The sequence below is a fragment of the Hyla sarda genome, chromosome 3 (genome assembly GCF_029499605.1).
Source record: "Hyla sarda isolate aHylSar1 chromosome 3, aHylSar1.hap1, whole genome shotgun sequence".
In the NCBI taxonomy this organism is placed as follows: domain Eukaryota; kingdom Metazoa; phylum Chordata; class Amphibia; order Anura; family Hylidae; genus Hyla; species Hyla sarda.
This window is the reverse complement of record NC_079191.1, coordinates 299,962,072-299,982,373: the sequence shown is the minus strand read 5'-3', so window position 1 is coordinate 299,982,373 and position 20,302 is coordinate 299,962,072. Positions and strand designations below refer to the sequence as shown.

At 44.3% G+C, this 20,302-nt stretch overlaps 1 protein-coding gene across 4 annotated transcripts in view; it reads left to right on the top strand.

The window, feature by feature from the left end:
• The window catches only part of LYST (lysosomal trafficking regulator), a 1,083,863-nt gene that overhangs the window by 218,419 nt on the left and 845,142 nt on the right, over positions 1 to 20,302 (top strand). For 3 of the 4 annotated variants that reach the window (XM_056566939.1, XM_056566938.1, XM_056566941.1), the window contains exon 7: positions 13,036 to 13,189. In XM_056566939.1, coding sequence (XP_056422914.1) covers positions 13,036 to 13,189 — 154 coding nt within the window. The remainder of the gene's footprint in view (positions 1 to 13,035; positions 13,190 to 20,302) is intronic. The other variant, XM_056566940.1, reaches the window with a different exon arrangement.

Sequence of the window (20,302 nt, the reverse complement as noted above, 5' to 3'; positions counted from 1 at the left end):
ACCTGGCTGGTCACGGCAATGGAGATGTTGCGCCTACATCAGAAGGCTACATGAGTCCTGTGGGGGATGAACTGGAGGAGGATGATGAGGGGCAGAGCGGAGCACAGTTTACGGTGGATGAGATGGCTGGTTTTTCTGGTCATTGGACAGGAGAGGAGGAGCAGGAGCAGCCAGAGGAGCTGGGGGGTTATTACGAGGGAGGCGAGACAGAGGACCCAGACACACCGTGGCAGTATGCAGTGGTGATGGAGACAGGTAGTCCCAGCGAGTCACTGTCACAAATGGCACGATGCATGCTGAGTTGCTTGCGTAGTGACCCCCAAATTGTCAAAATTAGTCAGCGCGATGACTTCTGGATCTCCACCTTATTAGACCCTCGCTACCGGACCAGAATGGGGGTCTTTTTTACACCCACTGAGAGGGAGGACAAACTGACCTACTTCAGGGAGCTTCTACGTAGTCGGTTGGCCGATGCCTATCCACTGCCACGGCTGCTGGGGAGGGGAGGGGTGGCATGAGCAGTATCGGCTCAATCAGCAGCAGCCTGAGTCTACAGTCGCTGATGAGTAGCTTCCTTCAGCCGCATAGTGAAGCTACTCTGGGTGACATCGTGTGTCACGCCGACACCGCGCAGAGACAGGACCAAGACCAGTACACTCACACTATACCTACAATGAAGAGTGTATCCTTGTTATAGACCTGAAGAAGGCTTAATGCCTAATTGCGTTGTCCGAATTTACTGAATAAATATTTGCTTTGTCCTGTGCCGGCCTGTGTTAATTTACTGTCCTCTTAAAAAGAGCAGTGCCTCCCCGCATACCGTCATTTTTTCATACCATTGGCCATTTGTGCAGGTGACATGAAGGGACTCCCTGCCTCATCTTCACTGCATACTGCCATAGTGTTTCTGGGTCCTTTGTCTCGCCTTCCTCATAACGCTTTAGCTCCTCTGGCTGCTCCTCCTCCTCCACCTGTCAGATGACTAGAAAAAACTTTTCTAGTTTTTTCGCTAAACCTAAACTGCTCCACTGTGCCTCTGCTCCAGTCCAGCCCCCACAGTGTTCATGTGGCCGTGAGATGTAAGCGCCACGTCTCCAGTGCCCTGATCAGCCATCGTTTCCAACACGTGTTGTAGGAAATGAAGCAGTGGAATGACGTTGTTCATCCCGTAATCCTGGCAACTGACTTATAATGTGGCTTCCTCAATGGACCTGAGCAAACTGCAGGTGTCACATATGAGCTGCCACTGGTTGTCATTGAAGTTACACAGGGGAGTACCCCTAACCGCCTGGATCATGAAGAAATCAGTGATGGCTTTTCTCTTCGTATAGTCGGTCCATATGGAGGGTGGAATGCCAACGTGTGACAACATTGCAAATTAGACTAAGTTGTGGGATACCGATCTGACTCTGCAGCTCAAGGAGGGTGTGCTTTGCTGTGTACGAGTGGCTGAAGTTCATGTACAGTTTCCTTCCCATTGTTAGGATGTCTTGCAAATGGGGGGAGCACTTCAGGAACCGCTTCACAACCAGATTGAACACGTGTGACATGCAGGGCTCATGGCTCAGCCTTCCTTTCCGCAGTACAGACAAGATGTTCTTCCCGTTGTCAGTCACCATGGTTCCCATTTCCAGTTTTTTTAAGCCTTGCTCCGATTTCTATACGAATGACTTTTAGCAGTTCCTCCCCTGTGTGACTCTGTTCGCCAAGGCAAACCATGTGAAGAACAGTGTGACACCGCTGTGCCCTGCACAGATGGTATGCTGAAGGGGCACTGAGACTTGTCGGTGCAATGGAGGCTGAGGACACGTTGGAGGATGAGGAGGTGGAGTCGCACACTGTCACAGGACCAATGGCCTGAGTGCATGGAGGAGGAAGCGGCGTGACCTGTCCAAGTTGCCTTTGTGGCTGTGCTGGAACCACATTCACCCAGTGAGCCGTAATGGTCCTGTATTGTCCCTGACCATAGTTATAGCTCCACATGTCAGTGCTGCAGTGCACTTTGGTACACACCGACAGGCTCAAGGACTAGCCCACCTTCTCAAAATTGTGCAGGTCTGATACTGTCCTATTCGCAATGAAATGACTGCTTGGGACTTTCCACCTCCACTCTGCACAAGCCATCAGTTCTCTTAAAGGTGCAGAGTCCGCCAATTGAAAACTGAGCACCAGCAACTTGGACAGGAGCACATTCAGCTTCTGCGCCGTTGGATGAGTGGTCACATGATTCTGTCTCTTGCACATGGATTCGCCGATGGATTGCTGGTGGAATGGCTGACTAAAAGTAGAAGCAGGAGCGACAGAAGGAGGGGATGACCCACAGCTCCCTTCGGCTGAGGTGGTGGCGCCTTGGTTAGCTGAAAGAGGAAGCGGTGTGCCACTGGGTGATGCAGCAGGCTGGACCACCACATCGGAGCCACAGTTCTCCCAGGCCGCTTTATTGGTGGCACAGCATATGTTAATGCAGGGCTGTGGTGCCAACATTAGGACCCTGGCCACGCTTCACCTTCTGCCAACACATCTTGCATGTGGCAATGTGAACCTCCTCCAGATGCTTGATGCCAAACCACTGAGTAGCTGATTTTTCCACCAACAATACGCACTAATTGACTACTACAGCCGCCGTCTCCATGAACCCCTGTTCCACTACCTCCCAGAAAAGGAAGGCTGCCACAAAGCAGGTGGTCTCCCGGCACGTTTGGGTCCAGAATTTTCACTTCTGCCACCATGCTGACTGCCAACCATGCTACCACCTTGCTGGCTCAGCTGCTGCCTCAGGGGCAACGTGCAACACTCTTCTCCTAATGATGAAGAAGCCCCTTCTGGCTCCCAATTGCGATCGGCTTCATCATTATCAAATGTCTACAGGTCACTGATGTCCTCCTCAGGTTCCTCAACAGTGTCTGCTTCAGAACCCTGAACGCTGGCAACACCACTTCCGACGTCTCTCCTCATCACTACTTGCCCGCCTAGCAGAGGAAGCGGCGGATGTCACCTCCACTTCTTGGCTGGTCAGTAGCTGCTGACTGTCCTCTATTAGATCATCCTCACTGAATAGTGGAGCTGAACCCACAGCATAAGATACTTCTGTAGGGGAGGGAACAGCATAGGACCGAGGCAATGGGAGGACAGGGATTGCTCCCGGGCCATGCCAACTGAGGGTTGTGTCTGAGGAACCCACCGACTGTTGACTGGGGATATCAGATGTCTCTTGTGATGAAGTAGATGACCGTGTTAACCATTCGATGACGGCCGATGGGATGCTGGTCGAGACACGACCGCTAGCTGATACCGGGTGATCAGGCCTCTCGCTGCGACTCCTGCTGCCACTCGCCCCTAGTCTGCAGCGACCTCTGCCTGCACTTGATTAATTGAGGCCTCTGCCACTCCTCTGTGCACGTCCTGGCACTTCTCTGCCTGACATACTTGGGCGTATATGAGGGGAGTACAATATACTTCACTACACTTAAATCAGTATTTGTCTAGAACAGCAGCACGTGTCTACTTTTTGCTGTCTTTTTACAGTAACTAGGCCCTTAAGACTTTATCAGGAACAAAATGGTACAACACTTAGATGTACGTATGTGGTATGCACTTATGAGGGCAGTAGAATACGCTCCACTACGCTTAACATTATTTGCCTAGAACAGCAGCACATGTGTACTTTTGGCTGTCCTCTCACAGTATCTAGGCCCTTGAGTCTAACAGGTATACAATAGTACACTACTTTGATGTATGTATGTGGTATGCACATATGAGGGGAGAAAAATGTGCTACAGTATGCTTAAAGGAGTACTCCGGCGCGCACTTTTTTCCTTTTATCCCGTCCGGGATGCAAAATCAAAGAAAACACACTTTCTCTTACCTGCCAACGAGCCCCCGGAGCTCCGGTACAGGTGTTCGGTCCCCGGGCTGTATTCTTCTTACTTCCTGTTCGCCCGACACGTCACACGGAGCTCCAGCCTATCACCGGCCGAGGCGGGACATCGCTGCGGCCGGTGATAGGCTGAAGCTCCATGTGACGTGCCATGCTAACAGTAAGTAAGAATACAGGCCGAGGACCGAACACCTGTACCGGAGCACCGGGGGAGCGTATGCACATAAGAGAAAGTTTGTTTTCTTTTATTTTGCAGCCCGGACAGGATAGAAGGAATAAAGTGCGCGCTGGAGTACTCCTCTAAAGTATTTGAGTACAACACCAGCCGGTGAGTGCTTTTGCCTGGCCTTTCACAGTAACTAGGCCCTTGACAGATAAACAGGTTCAAAATAGTACACTACTTAAATGTACGTATTTGGTATGCACTTATGAGGCAAGTAAACTTGCTACAGTACACTTAAAGTATTTGTGCACAACACCTGCAGTACACAACAGTGCTGCAGCACACAGCCGCTGTGCCCTAAACCCAAAATTGCACTTTCTCTTTCAAACTCACTCCCTTCCCTATCAGTGCTTTTAGGCAGGATTTTAGCTTGAGCTGAATCGCTGCTGTTGTTCTGTGCAACACACCGCTTTCTGCCCCTCTCTGTAATATCTCAACAACACCAAAAAAGTCCCCAGAGGATCTTAGGGACAACTATAGAAAATACAACTCCTTGGGGAATTACCCCCCTCAGGGTTAACCATGACTAAAGATCCTCCTAAATAATATTTAAAACTTAACCTTTATTTCATTAGTAAAAAGTTGAAAACATTTACTCAGTGGCCACTAGATGGCAGTGGTGCTTTAAAGAGTACCTGTCATCAAACCATATTTGCTAAACAAACTCAGATTATATTCCCTCCTGCCCTTAGAATTATTTTCAAGCTTTAAAAAGCTCTGTATTATACCTTTCCCCTTGCTCACCTTGTATGAGCTCCCAGCAGGAGAAAGTGGGTGTTCCCCAGCAAGGGCGACGTCACTAAAGCCTGCGATAGCTGTGCCTCGCCATGCCCCGCATGCACTTTCTGAGTTTGTCTCCTGGCAGGTCCTGTTTGACTTACATAGGGAACAGAACAGAGCCACCTAGTGGCCGTTTTTTCAGTCACATGAAAAACATAAAGGTTGAGAATTTTAACAGCAAGTAAAATAGCAAAGTGTCTTATAATTATATAAGAAACAATATATTACAGGGGTGTGGAAATTAAAAAAAAAAAACCTACTTGTCCAAGGGACTAAAGCGGAACACAATCTACTTGTCCCTCAAGAAAATCTACTTGTCCTGGTAGACAAAATAATTTCGAACAAAATAGTCTGATCCCCCCCCACTAGACCACCAGGGATGGATATAAGATCCTTTAGACACTGCTGTCAAACCATTAGATCACCGCTGTCTAAGTTAATAGCGGCCTCGGCGATCCCAGCATGCCAGGCTATTAGCGGCCGGAGAGTTGTAGCTCCTTTTACACCCGAGGCAAGTCCAGAAAAGTCTAGATGTAACTTTTTGATCACCATAAAAAAATTTCTAATATGAAGTGACCAAAAATGAGAAATTCTGGACTATTTTTTACATTTACACCGTATGGTTTAATTAACATCATATTTTAATAGTCTGGACATTTCCACATGCAGCGATACCACTTATGTTTATTTTTGTACATTATTTTTATTTAAAGAAAATTGGAAACTTTTATTAGGAAAGGGGCTTATTCACATATATACGCACTTTTTAAAATATTTTAATCACTATTTTTCAGTCTTCATAGGGACTTGTGTTACTGGGGGGGGGGGGGGGGGGTTCTGCTTCTCCAGTTTGTGCGCTGCATTTTGTGTCAGAAAATGCTGGAAGTTGCATTAAGTTACTAGATAACTACAACTCTCAGCATGCCCTGATACAGCCTATGGTAGTGTGGGTGTTGCAGCATGTTGCACTGTATAGTAGTACAGTTAGGGTTATTGTGTAACATGCTGGGAGTTGTAGTTTTGGTTCGTGTCAGCTGCAGAGACATAGGCTGTGTCAGGGAATACTGGGAATTGCAGTTAGTAACTAAAACACCCAGCATGCCCTGATGCAGCCTATTGCTCTGCAGCTGACCCGAACCAAAACTACAACTCCCAGCATGTTGCACTTTATAGTTCTACAGTTTAGGTTATGGTGCAACATGCTGGGAGTTGTAGTTTTGGTTCGGGTGTGTTTGCGTGCATCCGTGGGACTCTTGGTTGGTGGGCGAGTATGAAGGGGGTGAGATGCAATTTAGTTTGGGTGGCCAGAAACCACTAAAAATAAATAAAATTAGATGGCACAACTGGCGGCGGCAGTGCCCCCCCCCCCCCCCCCCCACATCATACACACATCACAGATACATCATACACATATACACTCAAACCATACATATACACCATACATATGCACAAATCGTACATACACCCGCCACTGCCCACCCACATCATACATTACATACACACATCACACATATACTCACACTATACATATACACACACACATCATACATACACCGCTGCCCCCCCCCACATCATACATCACATACATACACACATCGACAGACATCATACACACATTATCCATTACATACACACATCACACAGACATTATACATTACATACACATCACACACAGACATTATACATTACATACACATCACACACAGACATTATACACACATACACTCACACCATACATATACAACCACCCTTCCTGCATTCTCTGCCTCCTCACCTGAGCCGCCATGAGTGGACATCAGAGCTGTAGTCCCGGCCGGTGTGAGGTTACATGGGTTTGAAAATCTCCCCTCACACCGGACATCCTCTCCTCTCTCCCCTCCCCCTGCTCTGTTTTCCCCGTGCAAACATGCAACCTCCCCGTGGTGGATTAGGTCCTGTGAAGAAAGAGGATGGGGAGGGGAGGAGCAGTGTGCCGAGCTGTGGACATCCTTTCTCTCCCCCTGTCTTCTTGTGTTATGTGTAGCTGCGTCCTCCATCCTCCGGGAGGATTAGATAAGGGGGCGGGGCTCAATTATGTAATGCGAAGTGCGACCTCGGGCTCTGCGGTCAGATGGGGGCCCCCGCTGCCCCCTCCATACACTCTGAGCGCCGGTGTGAGGTGTAGACTTGCATCCGCTACGGCGCCTCACACCGGCAGTAAAGAAAAATAAGGGGGACGTCGGTCTGTCCCTGCTAGCCCGATACAGGGCTAAATCTATAAAAAATTCACCTGCCCGGCGCCCAAAACTACTTGTCCCGGGCGTCGAGCGATATAATTTCCACATCCCTGTATTAAAAGTTTAGTTTGGTGACAGGTACAGAGTTGCGCTTAAAACATATTCCTCCCTCCTCTCCTAAGGTTTCTCCAGCTGAACCAGCTTGTTTAAATGTACGAGGCAAAACACAACTCTCTCTCCCTCTCTGTATTACCAAGCTGTAGACAGTGATTGGGAGGTTAATCGCTGCAGTAAGAATTATTTTCTGTGAAAAACGCACTGGTCTCTTTCCAACAGAACACTGATGTGACTAGGTGAAAACCTGCTGTAAAAAGCTTTTCTGTGTAACACACAGCGCTGTCTGTCCTATCTCTCTGCAGTGAAAGGATGAAGTGACTAGCCGGAATATGGCTGCTGATTATATAGGGCTGTGACATCACATGGGTGACTGACTGCTGATAGGCTGCATCCTGCATGTGATTTGTGGTCATCCCGCCTACCTTTGTTTCCGCCTTCCTAGGATTTCTTGCCCCATGTCCTCAAATGTGGATCCGCCATTTCAGATGCCCGGGAGCCTGGACCGCACTAAATGGAGTTTAATGAAGTGATTTGCGTTTGTAGAATCGCAACGATATTCGTATTCATTACGATACGAATTTTTAAGGAAATTTGTAACTAATTTGGATTCGTCAAATTTGATTCGCTCATCTCTAGCCAGAACCATACATAACCCCAACAAGTGACCATTTTGTAAACTACCTAAAGTATTCGCCTAGACCAAAAGTGAATGCTTTGAGTCCTTTTTGTGTAGCTATAATGGTTACAAAGTCAGTGGGAAAAAAAATGAAATTTGCTTTTTTTTTTCCCCACAAATGCATCATTTGCGGGACATATGTTTTGTACATTGCGTCTGAAAAGGAGGAAAAGCACCCCATGTTTTATTACGCTGTGCGTCTTATGTTAAGCAATACCACCGATTGGGCCATATTTGGTTGCTTTGCTACATGGTGGGACTAAGAATGGAACAACTCAATTGGGATTTTGGGACATCATTATAAATATCCTAGGTCCCACTCCATTCCTGCAAAGGATTGAAGCTGGTAGCTCCATACCCCACCCCCACAATTGACCTCTTTTTAAAACTACACCCCCTAAAGTATTCACTTGGGTTAGTAGTGTGTTCTTTGAGGTCTTTTTGTGTTGATGATCTTCGCATAAGTCAGTGTAAAATATTTAAAATCACTTTTTTTTCACATATTCATCATTGTGGGTTAATTCTTTTTTTTAAAATAGCTTCTGAAATCAGTGATATATCCAAACAGGCCACAGTACCAAAAGATGGAAGACTTTGTACGTTAATATAATGAGCAGTGGTTTATTGGTTCCCCATATACAACATTTTGGCTCAGTGTCAGCCTTTCTAAAGCATAGATAAAATGAATACAAAACACCTTTATATACATACACTTACAATTCTATTGCATAATAAACAAGCGTGTACAATTACAAATCAATAAAGAAACACTCCCACCTGTTCCCATTGGTTACGTTGTTAATAAGTACCTGATCATGGGGGCCCAGCGGTCGGACACCAGCTCTCTCAACAAGGAGCGCAGATTAGCCACTGGTAGACGGCAACTGCTCCATTTATTTTTATGTGACCTACTATAATGCCGAGTGCTGTATTTGGGTCCCATGCCGGAGATAGCCGGGGGTCCAACTGCTGGAGCCCTGTGTATAGGGGATAAGTAAATTTTTTCCATAGTTCTCCTTTAAAGTGTACCTCTCAGATCCCACAAAAAAATAAAGCTGTTAAATGTTACTCAGTACCTTATCCTGATCATGTACATAACGTTTTTATGTATCTATCACTGATATTTCACTTAAAAATAGCATTTACAGCTGCTCAATGTCTTTTCAATGGTCTCAAAGGGAGGGGCGTGTTCTTCTCTTGCCTTCACTGTGACTCCTCCCCCTCTCACTCTGCTCCCACCCTTATGGACCAAGGGCGTACCTGTACTCCTTTGTGATTTCCAGTACCCGCCGCGCATGATCGGAACGGGATGACTGACCTCTATCAGCAGCCATCCCAGGACATCGCCCAAGGGTGCCCTGAGACAACCCCCCTGTTGGCGATTGCACATCTGACCGGCGAATCACAGCTCTTTCCGTCTGATCGGGTCACTGGTTACCTGATCGCCCAGGAAAAATTACTGTGATTGGCGCTGTCAGAGACCGTCGCGATCATCCTGAAGGATAGGAGTGAGGTGGCAGGGTTGCTACCTCCTCCTATCCCCTGCCATTGGTCGGTCAAAACTGACCAACCAATGGTTGAGGGGGGGGGGGGGGGGGGGGTGTCAAGTCATAATGCCACGCTCTGCCCGCCCCTGGAAGCCCGGGCAGAGTGGGGTTGCCGTGGTGATAGCTGGCTGGCTGCAAGGGTACCTGGCTGCGGTGGCGGTGTTTATGATAGGTGGGACTGGCGGCAGCGGCGCATGTGACTGGCAGGACGGCGCAGGCGGGCCCTAGAAGTTTCAAAACTACAACTCCCAGCATGCCTGGGCAGTCTGGGCATGCTGGGATTTGTAGTTTTGAAACATCTGTAGGGCCACAGTATGGAGACTACTACACAGTGGTCTCCAAACTGTGCCCCTCCAGCTGTTGCATAACTTCGACTCCCAGCATGCACTGACAGATCACCCATGCTGAGTGTTGTAGTTTTACAACAGCTGGAGACACACTGATGGGGAAACACTGAGTTAGGATCTGTGACCTAATTCAGTGTTTCCCCAACTCAGTGTTTCCCCATCAGTGTGTCTCCAGCTGTTGTAAAACTACAACTCCCAGCATGGATGGTCTGGTAGTTGTAGTTTTGCAACAGCTGTAGGTTGGAGGAATGTAGCTTAAAAAACACTACACTACACTTCACTAACAAGAAAATAAAGAGTAAAACACTACATATACACATACCCCTACACAGTTACCCCCAACGCCCCTACCCAATAAAAGTGAAAAATTACTCTTTCGGCACTGTTTTCTAAATGGAGCCTCGGGCTTTTGCAAAACAACAACTCCCAGCATTGCCAGACAGCAATTGATTGTCCAGGCATGCTGAGAGTTTTGCGACAGGCACCCTTGTTTGGGAAACAAAGCCATAGGGCATTTTTTGGTGGTGGAGGTCACTATGCAAATCTTTATTTCAGGCCTCAAATGCGCATGGCACACTCGCTCTCCTGAACCCTGTCGTATTTCAAGGCAACAGTTTAGTGCCACATATTGGGTATTTCCGTACGAAATGAAGCTACAAATTTTGGATGTCTTTTTCTCCTTTTAACCCGTACGAAAAGGTAAAGTTGTGGTCTACACCAGCATGTTAAATAATTTTTTTTTTTTTTTTTTTTTTTTTTACACTAACATGCTGGTGTTGCCCCGTACTTTAAATTTTCATAAGAGGTAAAAGAAAAAAAAGACCCCCAAAATTTTTAAAGCAATTTCTCCTGAGTACGGAAATACTCCATATGTGGACGTAAAGTGCTCTGCGGGTGCACTACAGGGCTCAGGAGTGAGCGCACACCATGTACATTTGAGGCCTAAACTGGTGATTTGCACAGGGGTGGCTGCTGGTTACAGCGGCTATGACATAAATGCAAAAAAATAAAAACACACGTGACTCCATTTTGGAAACTACACCCCTCAGGGAACATAACAAGGAGTGCAGTGAGCATTTACACCCCACAGGTGGCTGACAGATTTTTGGAACAGTGGTCCGTGAAAATGAAAAATTTGGGGTAACATCAGTGTGAAAAAAATGTAAAATTTAAATTTTCATGTCCAACTTTATTGATAATCCGTTAAACACCTGCGGGGTGTTTAGGCTCACTGTACCACTTGTTATGTTCCTTGAGGGTTTTAGTTTCCCATATAGTGGGCCATGTGGGGTGGTGTTAGCTGTTCTGGCACCATGGGAGCTTCCTAAATGAGACATGCCCCTCCAAAACCATTTCAGCAAAATTCACTTTCCAAAAGCCCATTGTTGCTCCTTCCCTTCTGAGCCCTCTAGTGCACTCACAAAGTACTTTACATCCACATTTGAGGTATTTCCTTGAGAGAAATTGGATTACAAAATTTGGGGGGCTTTTTCTCCTTTAACCCCTTGTAAAAATAAAAAATATGGGTCTACAAGAACATGTGTAAAAAATGAAGATTTTGAATTTTCGCCTCCATTTTGCTGCTATTCCTGTGAAACACCTAAAGGGTTAACAAACTTTCTGAATGTCATTTTTAATATGTTGAGGTGTGCAGTTTTCTTAATGGGGTCCATTATGGGGTATTTCTAACATAAAGACCCTGAAATTTACATGAAAAATTGGAAAATTGCTGCTATACTTTGAAGCCCTCTGATGTCTTCAAAAAGTAAAATCCTGTCAACTTTAAAGTAGACATATTGTATATGTGAATCATCAATATATAATTTATTTGGTATGTCCACGTTCCTTACAAGCAGAGAGCTTCAAAGTTAGAAAAATGCAACATTTTCTAATTTTTCATGACATTTTTTGAATGATTCACCAAGAAATTATGCAAGCATCGATGAAAATTTACCACTGTGTTAAAGTAGAATATGTCATGAAAAAACTGTCTCTGAATCTAATTCAGAAGTAAAAGCATTCTAGAGTTATTAATGTTTAGTGTCAGTGGTCAGATTAGCAAAAAATGCTCTGGTCCTTAAGGTCATAATGGGCTTCGTCCCATAAACTTCAGTTATTTGCCACAAAGGAGGATAATATATTAGAGGGATCTGGGGAAGTTGGAAGCTTGGACAGAGAAAAGGCAAATTAAGTTAAATGTGGATAAATGTGAGGTTCTGCACAGAATGTTTGATCAGTGCCAGGCAGCTGCTGCCAAAGCATAGAGGCTGGTGACTTCGTTTTGCCTCAATATAAATTATTGGTCAGACCACAAATGGAATTTTGTGTCCATTTTTGGGCACCTGCATATAATAAGGACATGGCGGAACTCGAGAGGGTGCAGAAGAGGATGACAAAAATAATTTATGGTATGGGAGGATTACAAAACGGACAGGTAACTAAGTTTGGTGTTATTTAGCTTGGAGAGATGTCTTAGGGGCGATCTAATATCAATGTACAAATATATGAATGGACAGTAGAGAGATCTTTCTAGGGATATTTTTAGACCTAGGCCGGTAACCAGGATAAGGGGGCGCAGTGTACGTTTAGAAAAAGAAAGGTTTCACCATCATCAGAATGGGATTCTTTACTGTAATTTGAACTCTGTGCCACACAGTGCTGTGATGTCTGACTCAATAAACAAGTTTAACCCCTTATAGAGAATCGGACAGCTATTTCACCTGCACTAAACCCAATATATTTGGCTATAGTGGGCATTAATAGCTGTAAAAAGAAGTGTAACTTATATGTTTACATTATGTATATCTAAAGTTCTGCCCATTAGAAGCTCCTTGCTGTAATGCCGTGATCTTTTAGTTTTTTTTTTTATTGGTACCGTTTGTTTTGATTACGTTTATTAATTACTTTTTAGGTGTATGAAGTGACCAACAATACATTATTATGGATGTGCATGTTGTAAATGTCTTCAAAAGAGATGCAATTTTCTGTGTATACCATCTCTCCCTGATCAAATAACTGTCCTATATGGGTTGATCATATCTGTTCTCCCATTTGTAACCATGCCAGTTAGAATTGTATTTGAGAGTGCTCTTCACCTTTTGTAGCATGCCTTATGAAGGGACCTAAGAGGTCTTGAAAGCTTACAATCTATACACGGTTAGCCAATAAAGGTATCATCTACCACTGCTCCAGTTCTCTTCTATATTTCTATGGCTAACACAGTACAAATCCTCATCAAATTTTTTTTCATAGACACAGAAGACTGAAGAGATGGTTTTACAACATGGAGACGTTTCTGAAGATCCAGATGAAAGCCACATGTGCAAGTTAGGCATTTTTGGAGAGGAAAAAGGATATGAAGCAGACAGTGAAAGTAATCCAGAAGATGTTTCTGAAGATAATGGTGGTATTAACAATTTACCTTTTAACAGTACACATAAGGCTGGGTTCACATTGCCGTTCACTTCTGACTTGTAAAGGGTCCCTTCAGCTCTTTTTTTTTTTTTTTGAGCTGATCGGACCCTAAAATTGGTCGGATGCAAAGTGCTACTACCGGGTCCCGACGGACACCATTGACTTGCGTCGGGTCAATCGGTGATTGTCATTTTTCAGAAATTTAGCGGAGAAAAGAAAATGGATCTTGCACTATTTTCTTCTCCACTAAACTCCCGTCGGACTGCTGATGGATCTCTGAATAGCTGAGTACAATGGCAATGTGAAAGAGGCCTAACTGACATGTACAACTATTCTGACTTCAGTGTAGTAACTTTTTATTTTTTTTATCTAATTTTAGAAAAACAAATTTCTTTCATAATAAATTGTGGTTTATTTAAAAACAGAAATATAGTGGTTAGTGTTAGGTTTGTATAAAGATGTGATAAATACAGCTCAGAATATTTCTCTGGTAAATAGCTGGAGTGTGGAAGGATTTATTGTGTAGCAGGTATTAAATGTGTCACACCTGAAGACAATACATACTAGTAAAAAAGAGCATTTTTTAAATAAAATAGTCACTCATTCTATTTAATTAATTGTGTACTGGTCTTTATAGATAAAAACTTTTGAAAACTCATAGAGCAGGGGTACTCAACTATATTTAGTGGGACTGCTTATCCAGGTCTGCCATGTGGTAAAGGTCCAAGCTGAATGCAAAGACCTGGTTCACACCTAGTGGCTGCAATGCCATGTGAGAAATAGGTGCTGCATGTTGTAGAACATTATTAAAGAGGTACTCCGGTGGGAAACTTATTTTTTTTTAAATGAACTGGTGCCAGAAAGTTAAACAGATTTGTAAATTACTTCTATTAAAAAATCTTTATCCTTTCAGTACTTTTTAGCAGCTGTTTGCTACAGAGGAAAAATATATATTTTTTAAATTTCTTTTTTGCGTTGTCCACAGTGCTCTCTGCTGACACATCATGCCCGTATAAGGAACTGTCCAGAGCAGGAGAAAATCCCCATTTCAAACCTAAGCTGCTCTGGACAGTTCCTGACACGTACAGAGGTGTTAGCAGAGAGCACTGCGGACAACACGAAAAAGAAATTAAAAAAGTAAAGAATTTCCTCTATAGTATACAGCTGCTAAAAAGTACTAAAAGGATTAAGATTTTTTAATAGAAGTAATTTACAAATCTGTTTAACTTTCTGTCACCAGTTCATTTAAAAAATATATATTTCCACCGGAGTACCCCTTTAACCTAATAAGTCACTGGGTAAAATAAGCGACTTCTTAAGTGCCTACACTGCGTGCTGAGGTCAGAGGTCGCCGGTCTCCTCTCAGTGAAGCCTGGGTCCTGCGTCTTACACGGAGAGGAAACTTTCAGCTGTATGCGTGTGTGCACATGCATCTGAAGGTGGCGCTCGCTCGCCTGGGCATCCGGAAAGAGTATCCTGGATTCCCCAGTAGCGAACGAGCGCCTGTGCTGGACAGGTTCCCTCTCTGGCCAGGGCTCTCGCGCACCACTCAGAAGCACCCCGAGAGGCAGGGGACCCCTTCCTTATAGCTTAGGCCCCCCCCCCCCTTATAAAATATACATTTTATTCCATCTATTTAAAATACCAAATATGATTATTATATAAATTCAGGGATGTCCTATCGTCCGATGCCCGGGACAAGTAGTTCCTGGTGCTGGGCAGGTGAATTGTTCATAGATTTAGCCCTGTATCGGGCAAGCAGGGACAGACCGACTTCTCCCTTATTTTTCTTTAATGCCGGTGTGAGGCGCAGGAGTGGACGTAAGTCTGCACCTCACACCGGCGCTCGGGTATATGGAGGGGGCGGCGGTGTGAGGTGAGATTTCCGAACCCATCTCTCCTCACAGCGGCCCACAGCTGATTTCAGTAGCCGGGGGCCGCTGCTCAGACCCCCCCCCCCCCCCCCTCCCAGCCGGTGTGAGGGGATCTCACCTCACCGCTCCTCCCCTCCGCTCCTCCCCTCCGCTCTCCGAAGTTTGCTGAAGCTAGAGCGGGGAGGAGCGAGGGCAGAGCCAGAGGACGGTCTGCAGGAGATGATTAAACCACGCCCCCTCCCGGTGGATGGAAAGCGCAGCTCTGAATAAAGGAAGACAGGGGGAGAACAAGGTTAGCTTGCAAAGGGCGCCTGAACACCTAAGGCCAGCCCTGGCGGCGGGTGTGTGTATGTATGTATGATGTGTCTATGTATGATGTATGTATGTATGTAATGTATGATATAGGGGGCCTAGGCCGGTGTATGTGTATGTATGATATGTGTATGCATGTATGTTTTGTACAGGGGCGGACTGACAAGTGCTGCTGCCAGTTGTGCTATCTAATATTTATTTTTAGTGGTTTCTGGCCACCCGCACTAAATTGCACCCCCAGAATCCCACCCCCTTCATACTCGCCCACCGGCCAAGAGCCCCACGGATGCACGCAAACACGCCCGAACCAAAACTACAACTTCCAGCATGTTACACCATAGGGTTATCACCGACTAGGGAATCACTTACATAGTTATGTGATCCTATATTATCGTAATGATAAATGTCAAGAGGATCTAAGCAAGAAAAGTCACCGAGAAGTCGTCCTCATGATCAATACAAAATATTGTTTAAAATATAACTTTTAATGTACTACAGACTAAAATTAGAAGATAACAATTGAACTAAGGTATGTGCTACATGTACTAAATAGTGCTAGGGAGCCCGGGGGTGTGCAGACCCAAATCTTGAGGATAGATAAGTGAACCACGCCTATAGTAGATACAGATGGATGATCTAAGATAGGAACGACTAAGTTCCTGGATTAGAGGATGTAAATATATGATTATTCAACAATGAAATAATTCAAGGATTAGAGAGATGGAGGGATATGTGCCCACTATGATAAATATACCCATCCCTCTTTCCCTGCCTTTTGAGGGACCCACCTCCTTAACAGGGTGGCCTCAACCACAGTGACGTTTCCTGCTCTCACTAAGTGAGGGGAAAAACAACAAAATGAGACAATAGATAGAAGGGGATAGGGCTGCACAACCCAAGGCTCCAAAAACAAAGTGTGTGTGATAACCACAATAGTGCAAAAACAATCAAAAAATAACCCAACTCCAACGCGTTTCACCTGTCAAATTTAAACAGGGTCATCAGGGAGAGCAGTGGCACCAAACATGAATATTAGTGATAGTGATGGCACCAATTTTTAAAAACAGGGCACTTATGATGACCAAGTATTCCCTCAGAACGCAGCGAACCAAGCCCAGATAGTGGCTAATTCCTCCAAGTTTGCCCTCCTAGTGTGGGATGTACACTAGGTGCATGAGGTATGCCACATATATTAAATTGTGCCCTATGCAAAGTAGAGGCTATCAATAGCCATGATGTTTACTCATTACAGCCATGTACACAAACAAAAAAAATGCATAATTTGCTAGCATAGATATAGATGCAAAAATATACCTAAGTCCTCTGGATTATTAAAGTAGATACAGGTGGTGACGTAATAGACAATATCACCATTAACCATTACCAGTAAATATGCATAGGTACCATGAAGTAGTTGTGATTGGTCAGGAATACGGCAGGGGTGACTTAGTGTTAGTGCACTAGTAGATGGGTGCACTACACACAATGGTAGCAACGCGATAGGAGCTACCACTAAATAAACATAGATACATAAACTGCCTAGCCTGGCAGGTATATTGAGTATAGCCAATAAACCACAAACTGGGACCAAAATGTTGGATAGCTGGCATAGATATTCAAGATATTCAAAGATGTAGAAAAAGGCTAGTGGAGTGTAATGGCACCCCAGCAGCAGGTATACTTAGCACCCCCAGACGTTGGTACACTTAGGGCATCCGGTCTTACTGGGCTGGCGACATGCTGAGATGTTACACCATAACCTAAACTGTAGAACTATAAAGTGTAACATGCTGGGAGTTGTAGTTTTGGTTCAGGTCAGCTGCAGAGCCATAGGCTGCATCAAGGCATGCTGGGTGTTGTAGTTACTAACTGCAATTCCCAGTATTCCTTGACACAGACTATGGCTCTGCAGCTGACACGAACCAAAACTACAACTCCCAGCATGTTACACAATAATCTTAACTGTCCTACTATACAGTGCAACATTCTGCAACACCCACACAACCATAGGCTGTATCAGGGCATGCTGGGTGTTGTAGTTATCTAGTAACTAAATGCAACATAATGACACATAAATTAGAGTAAATAAAATGCACCACACAAAGTGGAGAAGCAGAACCCCCCAGTAACAGTGCTGTTCAGTGATTTCCAATCAAAAGACTCCATATACAAGTTCCTAAGAAGACAAAAAAATAGTGATTAAAATATTTTAAAAAGTGCGTATATATGTGAATAAGCCCCTTTCCGAATAAAAGTTCTGATAATAAATGTTCCAATAAAAACAGCTCACGGCACATAAGATTACCCTCATACATCCCTGTATATAGAAAAATTGTTATAAGGGGGGGCTTGCCTCGGGTGTAAAAGGAGCTACAGCTCTCCCGCCGCTAATATCCTGGCATGCTGTGATCGCTGTGGCCGCTATTAAACCATTAGATCACCTCTGTCTAAGTTGACAGCAGTGTCTAAAGGGATCTTATATCCATCCCTGGTGGTCTAGTGGGGGGGATCGTACTATTTTGGTTGAAAATTATTTTATCTACCAGGATAGTAGATAAAGTAGATTGTGTTCCGCTTTAGTCCCTTGGAAAAGTAGTTATTTTTTTAAATTTCCACACCCCTGTATAAATTATTACTGTAGTTTCACTATTAGCAGAAATTCCTTCTCCCCATACTGAATTTTTAACTGAATAATTGGGAAGATAAAGGCGATATACAGTATATAAAGAGCGTTGAGTTAGTGCTGATACCCAGCACGGTTGCATATTTTCAGTCCTTATTTAACTTTGGATACCGGATAAGGTGTTCAGGGACAGAGTACCCTTTAAAGTGTTACTCCGCTACCCAGCTTCCGGAACAGTGAGTTCCGAACGCTGTGTGTGGGCTTCAGTGTTCACGTCCGCCCCCTCGTGATGTCACGCCCCGTCATGTGATATAACGTTCCACCCACTCAGTGCAAGTATATGGGAGGGGACGTGAAGGCCGTGACGTCTTGAGGGGGTGGGCGTGAACACCGAAACTCGCACACAGCATTGGGATCTCAATGTTCCGTACGCTGGGGAGTGGAGTAACCCTTTTAAAAGCTGATCAAGTAATCTCTTCCTCTCCATATAGCAACCTCTAATTCAATCTTCACTGACAAAAGGCTGTAAATGTTGAAAAGGCATGAATCATTTTGTACACTTACACAGGGTGAAAACTGTACTGATTCACTCATGCTAAGCATAGTAAAGAAATGAATAGTAATGACAGAGTTGAGACAGTTCGTAAATGGGGTATCTATATATGTAAAACCCAATGGGGGAGATTTATAAAAACCTGTCCGGAGGAAAAGTTGTCCATTGCAACCAATCAGCTTGCTGCTTTCATTTTTGACAAGTTCTCTGCAAAATGAAAGAAGCCATCTGATTGCTATGGGCAATTTTTTCTTTGCGCAGGTTTTGATAAATCTCCCCCTATGTGTGTATGTTACAGCATCACTTCCAAACGGCTAAAGATATTAAACATTAAACTTGGCACACATGTTACTTATATGTCAACAACAAACATAGGATCAGTAATTTAACCCTTACCCACACCCATTTGCGAGAGTCTATGGGAAATAAATGTTACTGCATAACTTCCAAACAGCTGGAGATACTTTGATAATACTTAGTCACATATTACTTAATATGTCCACTAAAAATATGATAGTTAATTTAACCCTAAGCTACTCTCATTTGCAAGGGTTGGGGTTTTCGTTTAAAGTCCAGTGCAAATTTATGGGAAATGTATATTCCAGCATAACATCCGTACAGCTGGAGATATGTTGATAATACTTTGGTCAGAAGTTACTTATATGTCAAATAAAAATATGGAATAATTAACCCCTAACCTACCCCCATATGTGAAGGATGGGATTTTTGTTTCAAGTCCCATGCAAGTATATAGGACTTCTGGTACCTTACTCCACAAGCTCCCCTCTGCATCTCCAGGTGAATTCCCTCCCCGCATTCCATGCCCCATCTTGCAAAGACATGCCCACACTTGAAGCCACACCCTTTTTATTTTCAGCTTCATTACAACTCAGCCCCACCTGAGGACAGGCTATGAGGATTAGATATGGGATATGAGGGCAAAAGCTCCCTCCTTTGTTAATTTTCCTCCCCCACAAGGATATGGTAGGAAAAACCGTTCAGCGCCAGGTACTCAGCTAGTTTATATTTGTGTCTATGTATATGTGTATATATATATATATATAGATAGATAGATATAGAGAGAGAGAGAGAGAGAGAGAGAACTCAATTGGGGGACATTTATCAATGATTTTACCCCTTTTTGATTATTTTTTGATGCATAATTTTGCGCAGTTTCACTCATTGCATCTTTTATGTGCATCTTTTTTGGTGGAACATTTTCAGATGTAGTCTATTGTCCATGCACTGAGGAGAGAAAAATGCAGTGGACACTAATTTATTACCAGCACAATGTTTGTTTACGCTGTCAAACTTTGCACATTGCCAATATTTTTAACGCAAATATAGCACATGTACCAAAGTGTCAGAAAGCATTAACTGCTTCTGCCACCAGTCAGATTATCTCTGGGATACTTAAAACCTTTTCCATGTACCTTTTAAAAACAATGCAATGTTTATGGACCGTTTGTGATATTTCCTTTAAAAATATTTTCTAAGGAAAAAGGTCGCCCGTTCACCTGCACTATAACCCAATACACTGGGTTGTAGTGCGGGTGAACAGGAGACCGATGCAGGGTCTCCACCTCTAAAATATCCAGAAATACTTTCTGGCACAGTTCAAACGTCCTGCTGTGTAAAATTTTAACTCCCACTGTTCTTGATGAGTGCAGGAGATTAGGAGTGCAGGAGGCTAAGAATACCACTGTATGTGCAGGGAGGGAGAAGGAGGTATGGCTGTTAGTT